This window comes from Poeciliopsis prolifica, unplaced genomic scaffold (genome assembly GCF_027474105.1).
Source record: "Poeciliopsis prolifica strain line A6 unplaced genomic scaffold, Auburn_PproV2 SCAFFOLD010, whole genome shotgun sequence".
NCBI lineage: Eukaryota > Metazoa > Chordata > Actinopteri > Cyprinodontiformes > Poeciliidae > Poeciliopsis > Poeciliopsis prolifica.
The window spans coordinates 5,174,688-5,187,431 of NW_026562385.1; the positions used below are offsets into that span (position 1 = coordinate 5,174,688).

Here is a 12,744-nt window from a genome sequence, read left to right on the forward strand (position 1 = left end):
GCTTCTCTTCCGGAAGTCGATGCAGGCGAACTCCTTTGTGTCTACGGAAGGGCGGGATTCATCTTGAAGGCACTAGTGGATCTTCGACGAGCCGAGTAGATGGAAGTCTTCGCCCCTTGATTCAGGTGGTGAGGTCAGTCTAAATGCGTTAAATCTGTGCATTTTACCTCAAACTCTGTGATGTAAAGCTATTCAGTGAATTCATGTAGCACCTCGCTAGAGTTCAGATTTTTGCGTTTGAACAGTTTGTTAAGATTTGAATCTGATTTCCTTACTTGCCGTTAGCAAGGCTCAGCTCATCGGAAGCGCATACTGAGGTTATCAAAGTGTCCATCCACTAGAAAACAGCCATTTTTATTCATTTTAGAAAAGTCTATTCATAGTACAAAACAGTACCTTGCGCTAACTTTGTACATTCAGACGTCGCAGCTCAGATGACGTCGTTTTATACCAGGGATTTTTTTTGGCTAGCTTTTCAAAAATAAAGATTTTTGACATGTTTCCTTGCTGAGTTTCTATTCAGACATGTTTTTGCTGACCAGATCGAGCCTGAACCCTTCCTGTTCCTCAGTGAATGAGCTGAGTGGAGCAGCCAGTTTGATGACTCCACAGGATTTAGTGTTTTGTTGTCCCGGGCTTCGCATTGTGCTCTGGGAAAGACCTGTTGCAGTGACCTGTTGTTCTGATCTTTGCAGAGTGAGAGGTCCCTGGTGTAACCGTGTGCTTTTACCGTTTATTATGGAAAACTGCAGCGAGGACTATAAGATCCAGTCATTTGACGTGGACACACAGAAACTGCTAAAAACAGCCTTGAAAGGTCAGTAATTATCTCAATGAGTCATTATAAAACATTTTAAAATGCCCATGTCTATGTGGACAAATAACAAAAAAAATCAGTTGTCATAAGTTACTCTTAGACTTCTGCATGCATCTACTAAAAGCTCTCTGATTTCTTTCAGATCCAAGTTCTGTGAACCTGGAGAAGGTCTCCAACGTCCTTGTGGACCAGTCGCTGAAGGACCCCTTGTTCAGCAAAGAGGCTGGCCGGATTTGCTACACGATTGTGCAGGTCACAACTGACGGCTCTTTGGTTAATTTCACATTTTGTTCTTTTTTTTTTCCAGAATATTTGTGACAAGTGTAAAAACACTCCGCGATTTGCCTTCCACTTTTAAAATTACGGACACATTTGAGCGCCTGTAATATAATTGAGGAATTAAATTTTCACTTAATTCCTAGGCCGAGGCCAAGCAAAACAACGGAACCGTGTTCCGGAGGCACCTGCTGAACCGCCTGCAGCAGGAGTTCAAGGAGCGTGAGGAGACGAGGAAACGCTCGCTGCAGGGCTGGGTATGCTACGTCACGTTCATCTGCAACATCTTTGACTACCTCAAGGTATGAGCAGCGGACACTCTGTGTTCCAAATTTCATATACTAGATTAAAGATGCTTGTGTTAAACGGTCCACTGCATTACAGGAATTATATTTTATATTATATAAAGTCTCACAAGGAGTTGCCTTAAATACATTGCTTGACCGTTTCAGGTGAACAACATGCCAATGGTGGCCCTGGTCTTGCCTGTGTACGACTGTCTCATGAGGCTGGCCCAACCAGACGCTCTGCTGAACGAGGAAGAGGTGAGGTCACCACCATGTGTTTAAACGTATCTGGGTTGCGTGGAAATATTCTCTTTATGTTCTAGAAGAAGCAGTTCCTCACCATCCCCAGCATCTCCTGATTCTTTAGGTTGTGAGATCAAGCAACTTGAGTCGATCCTTCCTTGTTTTATGCAAGTGGGGGGAACTTCTTCTTCCTCTCCGCTGCAGGTGGACTGCCTGGTGCTGCAGCTGCATCGCATCGGGGAGCAGCTGGAGAAGGTGAACAGCCAGCGGATGGACGAGCTGTTCTTCCTGCTGAGGGACGGCTTTCTCCTGCAGGAGGGCCTGACCTCCATGGCTCGCCTCCTGCTGCTGGAGGTCCTGGAGTTCAGGGCCGGCGGCTGGATGCTCAGCAGCACCGCCCACAAATATTATTACAGTGAAATCGCCGACTGAGACGGGCGACTCGCGCACCTCGGACGCTTTCCTTTGGTCACCACTGATTACCACACCAGCAGCTTCTCGATAGAATGCGACATCTTCCGTGTAATCAGAGACTGGAGTGAGGAATGAGGATTTTTGGTGCGTCGTTTCCTGCGTGAGATCAAGGCTTGGAATGTAACGGATGTGAAATGTGCAATAGTTCGAAGCTTTTAGTTCTTAAGGTTTATGCCACATTCAGACAACCTTTGATTCAAAACTGACAAGTTCTGACATTTAAAAAAAAAATCTTTGTTTGCATTCCTGTTTTGTAGGAACAGTTTATCACATTTTTGAAGTTAAAAACAAGACATTCCAGTCAGATTCTAACTGATTTAATTTTATGCTATTGTTGGTATTGTGTTGGAATATTTGCAGGGGGCGTTAAGACACTTCCTGTGTGAAGTTCAGGAGTTTCTAAAAGACGAGTTGCTGTTGAGCAGCAGGATTCTTGTTACCGTTTGACGCGAGGCCGGTTCATCACTTGAAGCGCCGTCTTTATTCAGGGAGTTTTATTTCTTGTCACAGCTTCAGTTGGAAGACCAAAAGGTCGAATCCCTCACTTTCAAAACTTTTTGTTATATGTGTGTGTGTATATATATATATATATATATATATATATATATATATATATATATATATATATATAAACACCTTTTAATGTTTTGGATCAAAAGATTAGCTTTGTGTTGAAGTCGTGCCAACATTCTCTGAGCATCAACATTTTCCTAACGTCTGAGGGTTTCTCCTTAAATCGTAGGAAGTTGGGCTCTCAAAGCGGCATCCCTTTAAATCAGAGATGAACCAATCAGGCCACACAGGCCATTACTGATTTCCACATTTGATCTGATCTCTTTCTTGTTGCTTAGAACTATTTCACTTAAAAACTTAATCAATTTAGCTTTAATACTGGAGTTTATTGAATATTAGCTTTGTAGAGTAAAAAAGGTGCTGCAGATATGAAACAGAAAGTGAATGTTTCAATTCAGTATATTAAATTTGACACCTGCTATTTTTATCTCAATCTCTTGAGCTCAAAACAAAGGGGATAGTTTCGGGGTGTGTTTGAAGAACAAAAAAAAACGCTTAAGGTTCACCTCCAGATCTTTGGAAATCAACTGATGAGTGCCTCTTTTGATCCACTTATCAGCAGGTTGTTTTACCAGCAGAACATGGCTTCAAAGCTGAATAAGCTAAAAAAAATAATAAATACATTTTTGTAATATTTGACCAAGTTCAGTGGGTTTTGACCAATGTTGATTTATTTTAAAGTTGAAAACAGAGTTCGATCCGTAGCTCTGAACCTACATTTTCTAACAGAGGTCAAACGACTCTAGCTTAGCTGGTTTCAGGGTAATAATAACCTGATTTGTTTTTGTATTGATCTTTAGAAATTCCTGGTGTATTTGGTAAAAGCCTGCCTGAATGTTCAGAACTCATGGAAAATCATTTAAACAGGACAGGCCACAGGCCTGACAGCAGTTTATTTTGGTATTTTCCTACAAAGTGGCAATACTTTTACATTTCTCTGTTCTGTTTTTCTACTTGTTGTGTTGCATATTAAACATATTTGTTTTAAATAAATCCTTAAACTGTTTTCTCACTTCGGTCACATTTGTTGTCAAACAATTCAGCAGAGGTTTGACTCACGATTCAGTTCCTTTTCTACAAAATCCCATCGGTGAGTCGCACTCTGGTCTCCTGCCCACTGTCCCATCTCGAGAAATATTCCCTATTTACAACAGGACCTTGTCAATCTTCAAGGCATGTTGAGTCCAGCACTGCTTTCCGTCTACCACCAGCGGTAGTGGGCGTAGGCTCTGTTGGCCTCGGCCATCTTGTGCAGCTCGAGCTTCTTCTTGATGACGTTGCCCTCCTTTTCGAAAGCGGCGAGCAGCTCCTGGGAGAGCTTTTCATACATGTGCGTGCGCCTGTGTTTGTTTTCCCTGCACTCGGTGATCATCCACTTCATGGCCAGGTAGCGCTGGCGGTGGCCCGTAAGCGGGACTGGCACCTACACGGGATTGAGATGTGAGATTTATGAGGATTAAACCTCAAAAACAAGAGATGCAGTTTCACATGTTTTATGGGGCTGGGAAGGTTCTGCTCATATTATGCTTTTATGCTCATATTAGAATTTTATTATCAAGGTTAAATAAAATAAGCTAAGAAGAATAAAACAGGGAAGGAAACAAAGGAGGACACAAAAGTATGAATAGATGGACATAAGGAAGCGAGAGGGGAGGAAACAATATTTAGACAAACCTTAGAAATGTTTTTTTTCTTCATTGTTCTAATTGTCTTTTCCAAGCCAGAAAAGTAGTGAACTCACAATCTAAGCTTTTCCACAGGAACTCTTATTATCAACAAAAGAGCTTTATTGTGCCTTCTCACTTACTTGATAGTATTTTCCACCTCTCTGAATGCTGGTCAGAGCAACGATAGGCTTGCAGTTCTCCAAGGCCTGGTGAAAAATGATGTAGGGATTACATTCAATCCCATCCTTTTGCCCATCTGTAGCTTTGTGGTATTTCTCCACCTGCTTCCTCTTTATATTTTCCAGCGTCTGAGAAAAGCAAAAATAAGAGGTGTTAATTATTGCTTTGCCTGGAAACCAACAAGAGGTTATTTTGAAAAGTGTTTTTAATTTACCTGCATCATAATCTCTCTGGCCAAAGTCTTCTGTCCGTGTTTCATCATCATGTTGATGAATTTACTGAGAAGCAAACAGAGAAACGATTGGTTGACTTGAACTTTAAATACAGCTGCGGTTTTGTTCCTGAGGCTGTAAATCACCTGACGACAGGGTCGTTGAAAACGGAGCTCGTCATTGAATTGGTAGCAGCTTTGATGGGTCGAAGTATTTTCATCTCGCGCTCCTCCTTCTCCTCGGCACTCAGCTCGCTCTCTGGACGGCTGTAGGCCTCTTTCCTGACCTCTGGCTCCAGATAGTAAGGGTTGTATCTACTCCATCTCACCAAGAGCACTCTGCCCACAAAGAAAACGAGGAAGCACTGTTATTGTGTTTAAATGATCGTAAGACGGCCAAAAACTGAAAAATATGTACTGTCGATTGAAGTATTTTTACACATTACAATTAGTTTTAATAACTGGGTAATGACGGGTTGAAATTTATTCTTTCCATCGCTATAAGAGAAGACCCTGTGTATAGTAAAACTTATATTTCAACAAAGCTTGTTGAATAAACTAAACCCCTCTATACAGAGCAGTAAAAGTCAATTTCAAACAAATAAGTCATGAAATTTCTTGTAGATCTTTCATCCTAACTACCAATGCTCCCAACAAATTCAATAAGTCTCTATTAATCTGCCATTTGCAGCTTTTTTCAATTCAATAACATTCCTGCTGTTTACTGTATTTTTCGTTCTTGTCGGTAGTTTCTTTTTATTTTGTGCCTTTATCATTTCCTACTTGGCTGTACATTACATCTTGCCCCTACTGTGTAGTCTTTTATTCATATTTATTTATTATTTGTGGTAATATGTATGCTCCCACTCACCTTCCACCTGCTCAAGTAACAACTCAACTTCCCCACAGTGGGACAATAAATTATATTTCTATTTTATTCAGAAGGGCTAGGTACATGGCCGGGAGACGTTTTAATGGATCAAAATACTTATATTGTTTAAAATTGTTAAATGAGTAAACATTGCATCAATGTTGAAAAATAATATACAGACGGTGTGTAACCTGACAGAACACATGCCCTGTAACAAATACACCGGTGTTTATCTGGTCGCCGTTATTTTTTATTAAATTACATTAGCAAGCAAAACATGTTGAAACATTTTTGAAGTATCGGCTTAACCTCCCATGGTTTCCCATAAATTATACATAGAGAATGTTTAACTACGCACAGAAATTGCTTTAATACCGGAAAAAATGCTCTTGGTTTAACAAAGCGTTAGCTGCTTTCACAGCAAATCCCAAATTTAATATATATATAAAAAACAACAGAAGAGTCCGCATGGATTTGGTTAATATTTGCTTATATGACCGTTCGACGTCCAAAAAGTTAGATTTACCTCGGTGTCCAAGGTTTTAGTAATCCTGAGATGGAGGCAGCCATCTTGAAAACGTGACTGTCTTCTTCTTCTTTTTTAATGCCAGTGAGGTGGAAATATTTTAGCTCATTACCGCCATCAAGTGGTCTCGAGTGAGGAGACTGATACTAACGCGCCACTGAAAACTTAAACGGTAAATATTTTAATTTAATGATGTATTTCGAGTATCTCAATACAACTGAACTTTTATTTATTCTTTTTAACTGAGCTTCTCATTTCTAATAAATTTGATTTGTTCAGTGACAAAATATGAATAAAACAAACAAAAAAACCATGTTGATGTTCAGCATGAAAAGTATTTTATTATCAAAAATCACATTTTGATTCCTTGATTTTTATATACAATACAAAAAGAAAAGCAAAAGAAGAGCTTTGTTTTAAATATGTATCCTCCCTCATGTCTCCACGGTTCCTTCTTTGACGATAGCCATGGCCAGATTTCTGGCCAGGGAGAGTCTCAGGAGCTCCACTTTGGTCTGCTCCACATCTTCCTCCTGAAAACACAGATGTGCTTATTTAAACATCCAGAAGACAATACTTCTTAGACTGTAAAACATCTGGAGATGAAAGCTTTAGGCTCTCAGAGGACTAGTGTGTGCATCTTTAATGTCAGAGAAACTATCATTTGTGTAAACGTGATGATGAAAAGCCATCTCTACTGTTTGTTGTACAAGCAGAGTAAAAGTATACCTGCATTGGTCTATCTCCACCAGAAGCCGCAGTGTCTAGTGAGGAGGTCAGTTCCTCTAAACAGTACATCAACTCGTAGGTTTGGTCAGCAGAGAAGATCACCTGAAAAGAAGATATCAAGGTTATCTAATACTGTAAATTAAATAAAACTCTTATTTTAACTTCTCCACATCAATCTTGAAGTCAACAATTTAATCTACTAAATGATAGGAAATATAAAGTCTTATTCATGCAACAAGTATTAATCCACTTACTAAGACTTAATGTTGTAAGTAGCAAACGAAGGTAAAGTTGTAAAGTAGCAAGATGCATGTATGACTCATTTAACAAATATTGTGTGGCTTTAAGAAAATAATAAATAGTAATATTAAATTTATTAGCTGAACAAAACTTAACCAAATTTGTGTTTCCAGTTCTCAGAAGTGAATTTTTTTATTTACAATTTCTTATTATACCAAACGAAGTACATTTGTTACCCTTGTTATGATTGGGAGACAGAGAAAAAAAAATCCAGCTCAGAATCAAACTTAATATCTGATACTACATCTCTACTGGCGCAGCTCCTTGCATTCTGAACCATAGATCCAGAGTGTGCAGACATGCAGGACGCTGACTGACCTCCTTCTGCTCCAGCAGCGGCAGAGCGTCGGTCAACAGAGTCATCCAGAAGCTTCGGGGAGCAATTTTTGCCGTCATGAGCGAGAGCAGCAGCTTTGCGGCTTCCTTGAAGCGTTTCTCCCCGTACAGTTTGTGGAACTCCCTGTACTTCCCTGGTGAAAGAAAAATCAGGTGTTTAACATCTATTATGTGATATTTTTTTTCTTTTTCTGTGCTGTTGCAATTCTCTCTCACATTGGTGCATGTTGTGTTCGAATGAGAATCCAGGGAGATGTTTTACATGAAGTACCTTCTATACAAAGTTGAGATTTTAGAAAATCCATGTTTCCACAGAAGGGTTTATTTATAAATGGTGCCTGACAGGCTCAGTAATAGTGAATGCCACAGAACATTAGGCACAACACAGCTCCGATTTGATCATAAATAGGAGTTTCTTTGTGCGTCTCATGTGACCGCGGGAAATGTCCTGTCACAGTGTAGTGTGAAGACTGAACTTGTGAGTGACGCAAGTGTCTCAAAAAGGGATGTTTGATGAATGAAGGTGTTGGCTTGAATGTTCATACCGAGGAATGTGAGCCTGTCGCTGAGTAGCATTGCTGGACCCAAATTATCAATCAGATCCAAATCAGAAAAAGTCCCTTTGGCACAGTAATCCTGCAGGAACCTAAAGAAACAACAACATTGTCGGCCATGAAGATTTTTGAAAGTCATTATTGTCCATAAATGCAAAAATGTATTATAATCAAAAGTGCAATGCTTAAAGCAGGAACCTCTCAGAAATGAGGGTGGCAAAGGCGGCATCTTTGGCCCTGATGCTCCAGGACAGAGCAGAGCCCAGTCTGTTGTTCCTCAGAGCTCTCATAGCCATGATCTTACAGATACTCCGCACTGAAAGAAACAAAAGGAAGCATCAAGACTGAACTACACTTGAAAAGAAAATATAACTTTCCGTTTTTGTTTAAGTTAGAAGAAAAGGCAAAACGTTACCTTGCTCTGACATCTGCCTCTCCTCACAAATTCGGAGCACTTTGAGTGCTTTCCGTTCCGTGTCCAAAGGCACGCGCTCAATCTGCAGCTCGAGGCAAGCTCTCCCCAACTCCGGACAGTGGTCGAAGTAATCCACAGCGCACTGCCAAAGACTTTCAGGGTAGCGATAGACATTTGAAATATATCAAAAAGCATTTTATTTATGTGTTATGTGAAGAACGGAGATAGTAAGAAGAATATGAGAGCAAAGACTGAAGGAAATAAACAATGGGAGAGAGAGCAAAAGGAAGAAGCGTACGAACTTTAAGGTTGAGACTAAACATACCTGTGATGAGTGAATAAACCTGAAGCATACTCTAACAGGAGGAACTCCCTCATATTGGACCCAAAGCTGAACACAAAGAGAAGTACATCCTAATATTAGACCAATAATGTGTGTAAACTTGTCATCTCCGAAACAATCTCACACCACAAAGCATCCATACTTTAGATTATGAGATTGGAGGAGTTTGCAGTGATCCAGCAGGTCTGTGAAATGAGCCACAAACCACCAGTTGTTGAGAACAATGCTGAGGAAACAAGAAGTTCATAAAAAGTCAAACTTCTGAATGGTTTGGTTAAGTTCTGTAAATCAATATAATGTCAATCTCTCACCTGCAGTCCTTGATAACCAGATAAATGTCAAACTCAAAGGCGGCCAGTAGGATGCTGTCTAGAGGCTCCTGGACGCTCCTCGAATCCAGGAACATCGTCAGGCACGACTGCAGCGACCGCAAACACACAAGTACCATGAAACAACCACACAGCGGCAGGAAAAAACTGTGCCAAGCTGCATACAACTGGCTGTACCTGTGCATAGTAATGCAACTCAGTCGGTTTCACTGTGGGGTGGCTGTAGAGCAGCCGAGTCACAAGGAAGTGATACCAGGTGCTGAGCAACTCCTTCTGCTCCAACAGAGTGTCTTCATCACCCACCAGGATCTAAGAAGGTGACAAATCATTAAGAAAAAGGATGAAAAATGTATTTCAGTTTGATAAATGGAGGAAACTTAGGAGCATTGATGTGCATATTGTTAAACTATCTGCATACATCAGCTCAAGAACAGCCAGTAATCTAATTTCTCAGAATATTTTAACAACTATTACTGAGGGATCTGAGTGAAAAGGCCCAATGTGTGCACTCTGACCTTACAAATGAGCTCTAGGTGGCGGTTGCTGGCAAACGTGTTGTCCTTGAGGTAGTGATCCACCTCCTCATGCCAGTTCCTCCACTTCACATCAAACTCTGTTATTGTCTGCGTGCCGCCAGGCTGAAGGCAATAGTACAGAAAATAGTACAGAAAATGACTTCTGTTTTACTGATAGAAAGAAGTGAAAATGAATAATAAGCTTCTCGAATTTCTGCACAAACAGGAATTTTGCTGAAGAATACAATTAAGTTTATTTTTTACACCGCACTGTTCGGGTTCATAAAGAACTGAAAGACTGAGATGTTATTAACCAATAACATAGCGCTGCTATAATTTCAATTTCAATAACAGACAACACACACGTTAACTCCTCACTGGGAAAGTGGGACAATTCGTAGTGTTATACTCAACATACAATATGTCATATTGTTCTTACGTTGTAAAAAGGCATTTTGCTGAGTAAGCTATCCATCAGCTTGTACATATTCCGGGAGGCTGGCTGTAGTGTGGCCTGCTTCACCAGCATCTGTCTGGCTTCTTCCAACCTGCCCTGCAGAACATAACTCACCACCTGCACACACAACATGTGAGAATTGCAATTTGACTGTGCTTTTTTTCCATAGAAAAGAAAAAAACAAGTTTGCTAGCTACCAAAAAAAGAAAATCACCACACCTTGAAGCAATTAGCAAAATCAGACCTGGCAGAGTTTGTTCTGTACGTACCACATCCCAGTAGTTATGGTGCTCTGCAGGACTGTCGCTCTGCAGCACATCCTTGGCCTTCTCGTCAACATCAGCCTTGTGCAACCTTACCCAGTCCAGAAGATGAAGCAAGAGAGAGCCAGCTGGGAATGAGCAAATAGTGCAGTGTTGCTATAATTTCAAAATCTCTAAATTGGAACAAGCTGTTTCACAACAATCAATCAATCAATCAATCAATAAATAAATAAATAAATAAAAATTAGCCCTACCAGGAGCAGCGTCAATAAAAAGCACTTCACACAGATTCCAGATCAGTTCAATGGCCAAAAGAATAGAAACCTGTGATAAGAATGGGAAAAAAGCAGATGTTAGACAAATAAAATCACAAACATTAACACCTTAAAGGAGGTAATATGTGGAAACCAGGTGTTGACATCTGTCTATTTCCTGCTTTTGGTCAGTTGGGATTACCTGTCATTTCTATTTGCAAAGTGCCAGAACATAACACATCAATTTGTGTCTCAAACATTTTGAAAATCCTTCTACAATCTTCACACAATAGTTTGCTTAAATTCTGGTCCATTCCTCCAGAGCTGATGTAATTGGGGCAGATTTATAAGCCGCCTTCATCACACAAACCTTTTTATATCGGCAGCAAAACACCCACTCAACATGATGCTGCCACCACCACCCTACTTCACAGTTTTTGAAGTAAAAATTTTTCATTTGCGAAACTAAAACTCTTTTTTTTTTCTTAAAAGAGAAAATGAACATTTTAACAACGCATAATGAAACAACCCAGTATATATTAAGGCTACAAATTCAGCTGATACATGCCTGATTTCCATATTGTGTGCCCATTTCTGTATCTCTTGTAGAAACTGCAAAAAAGATAGAAATAAAAAATCCAGTTAGTGGGTTTCAGGATAATATGTAGACAAAACTGCTTTAAAAATGTGTTCACAATGTCTTACCTGCAACTTGCTGAAGTTCCTCCATACACGCCCGAATCACAGATCTGTAGTTTCTACTGATGCTGACGAATCTGTAGAACGTGACACATGTGTTTCATACTTTATATTGCAATTCATATAATTACTTATATTTTTTGACTCTACATTGAGAGAGGACTAAATAAAAATAAAAAATCTATATAGTACTTACTGAGGTCTTTTGCTCTTGTTGGGGAGGTCATCTTTGATTGTCTGCAGTCCAACGAAAATGTGATGCGACTCATTAAACAGTTTGCGTAAAATAGGAGAACTTATGTCCTCATCTTTCCTGACTTTGTGAATGAAGGAGCCACCTGGGCCTGACAGTGTAGAACCTGTAGGACATGATCCAAAGAGGTAAAAAGACAAGCAAGAGTGTGAAAACCTACCGAGAAGTATGGCTTTACAGCGCCTTGTAAAATTAGTGACACCCCTTTAAGTTTTACACATTTTCACAAATGTCTGTTTATGTTATATGACATGGTAACACAAATTAGTGCATGGTTGTAAATGAAAAGCACACATGGTTTTCAGCATTTCTTGCAAATAAAGATATGAAAAGTGTAGCACAGATTTGCATTCAGGCCCTGAAATCTGATACCCTACCATAAACTGGAATGAAGTGCTTTTAGAGACATAACCCCCATAAGTTTTCATATGCAGATGTGGTTAAAGGGGGATATACAAAGTATTGAAAAACATCAAACTTACCTGAAGGCTTAAAATGTGTCTCATAAACAAGGATATCTCCAGGACCCCAGGCAAATCCCATATGCTTCCCATGTTTGATTCCTGGTATATTCTGTATTTAAGCAACATATAAATATTAGAACTGTGCAGAATCAAGAAGTAAGCCTTTAGATGCAATGCTTGCCAAATGTTTTCCCAGTAGAACATAAAAAACAGCATTCAAAAACGGATTTTGCACTACTTCTTTGTTAAACATATTTCTTAGAACAATTAAGCTTTAAGAGTTTTCAAAACTTTGAACTGCTTATTGCACTCGTTATTGGTATTTAGCTTTCCAACTATGTTTTCAAATAACAAAGCAAACAAGTATTTACCTTGAATACACATTGCACTTTAAATGTGTCAGCAAGCACAGATTAGTTATGTTAACAAGCATTGGCATTCATGTTTACTGTCTAAATCCAAAACGGAGTATCGATATCTAGCTAGCTTGTTAGCACTAAAATGCTATCCGACTGATATGAGCAGGAACAAACTAACCTACAAAGATAACTTACAGTGACCGTCGGCTCGACGTCTACTTCCTCCATCAGGGAACAGTACCTCTGATCTGTTACGTGTCTAAATAGCGAATAATTCAGCTATATACATACTATTAAACACATGTGGAATGTTATCCCTTTTCCGCGCCTCTCGTTCACTAATAAGCCG

The 12,744-nt window shown here is 39.7% G+C and overlaps 3 protein-coding genes across 3 annotated transcripts; 1 reads left to right on the plus strand and 2 right to left on the minus strand.

Moving 5' to 3' along the window:
• Positions 1–81: 81 nt before the first annotated feature.
• mif4gdb (MIF4G domain containing b) lies at positions 82–2,666 on the plus strand. Its single transcript, XM_055036018.1, has 6 exons — positions 82–133; positions 696–817; positions 960–1,069; positions 1,240–1,395; positions 1,546–1,638; positions 1,828–2,666. Exons 2-6 carry the CDS (start codon positions 739–741, stop codon positions 2,053–2,055), a joined length of 666 nt encoding a protein of 221 aa, XP_054891993.1. The 5' UTR covers positions 82–133; positions 696–738; the 3' UTR covers positions 2,056–2,666.
• An 859-nt stretch (positions 2,667–3,525) lies between these two features.
• Positions 3,526–6,199, minus strand: mrps7 (mitochondrial ribosomal protein S7). The gene is made up of 5 exons (XM_055036019.1): positions 6,126–6,199; positions 4,876–5,067; positions 4,732–4,795; positions 4,478–4,645; positions 3,526–4,093 (listed from the first exon to the last, which is right to left on the minus strand). Exons 1-5 carry the CDS (start codon positions 6,167–6,169, stop codon positions 3,872–3,874), a joined length of 690 nt encoding a protein of 229 aa, XP_054891994.1. The 5' UTR covers positions 6,170–6,199; the 3' UTR covers positions 3,526–3,871.
• Positions 6,200–6,440: 241 nt separating this feature from the next.
• nup85 (nucleoporin 85) lies at positions 6,441–12,742 on the minus strand. The gene is made up of 19 exons (XM_055036021.1): positions 12,591–12,742; positions 12,055–12,145; positions 11,516–11,678; positions 11,326–11,396; positions 11,189–11,232; positions 10,621–10,690; positions 10,373–10,494; positions 10,086–10,220; positions 9,647–9,769; positions 9,309–9,440; positions 9,114–9,220; positions 8,945–9,028; positions 8,785–8,850; positions 8,460–8,611; positions 8,243–8,360; positions 8,036–8,136; positions 7,473–7,624; positions 6,855–6,956; positions 6,441–6,658 (listed from the first exon to the last, which is right to left on the minus strand). Exons 1-19 carry the CDS (start codon positions 12,621–12,623, stop codon positions 6,560–6,562), a joined length of 1,965 nt encoding a protein of 654 aa, XP_054891996.1. The 5' UTR covers positions 12,624–12,742; the 3' UTR covers positions 6,441–6,559.
• Between the last annotated feature and the right edge of the window lie 2 nt (positions 12,743–12,744).

Bases quoted from the DNA above. Each gene is read 5' to 3' on its own strand.
- mif4gdb (XM_055036018.1), top strand. From the start codon at position 739: ATGGAAAACTGCAGCGAGGACTATAAGATCCAGTCATTTGACGTGGAC. The intron at 1,396-1,545 runs GTATGAGCAGCG...TGACCGTTTCAG, and splicing joins ACATCTTTGACTACCTCAAG to GTGAACAACATGCCAATGGT. The intron at 1,639-1,827 runs GTGAGGTCACCA...TCTCCGCTGCAG, and splicing joins CTCTGCTGAACGAGGAAGAG to GTGGACTGCCTGGTGCTGCA.
- mrps7 (XM_055036019.1), bottom strand. From the start codon at position 6,169: ATGGCTGCCTCCATCTCAGGATTACTAAAACCTTGGACACCGAG. The intron at 5,068-6,125 runs GTAAATCTAACT...CTTTGTGGGCAG, and splicing joins CTAAAACCTTGGACACCGAG to AGTGCTCTTGGTGAGATGGA. The intron at 4,796-4,875 runs GTGATTTACAGC...TTTGCTTCTCAG, and splicing joins TTCAACGACCCTGTCGTCAG to TAAATTCATCAACATGATGA.
- nup85 (XM_055036021.1), bottom strand. From the start codon at position 12,623: ATGGAGGAAGTAGACGTCGAGCCGACGGTCACT. The intron at 11,397-11,515 runs GTAAGTACTATA...CACGTTCTACAG, and splicing joins AACAAGAGCAAAAGACCTCA to ATTCGTCAGCATCAGTAGAA. The intron at 8,612-8,784 runs GTATGTTTAGTC...CTACCCTGAAAG, and splicing joins GGTTTATTCACTCATCACAG to TCTTTGGCAGTGCGCTGTGG.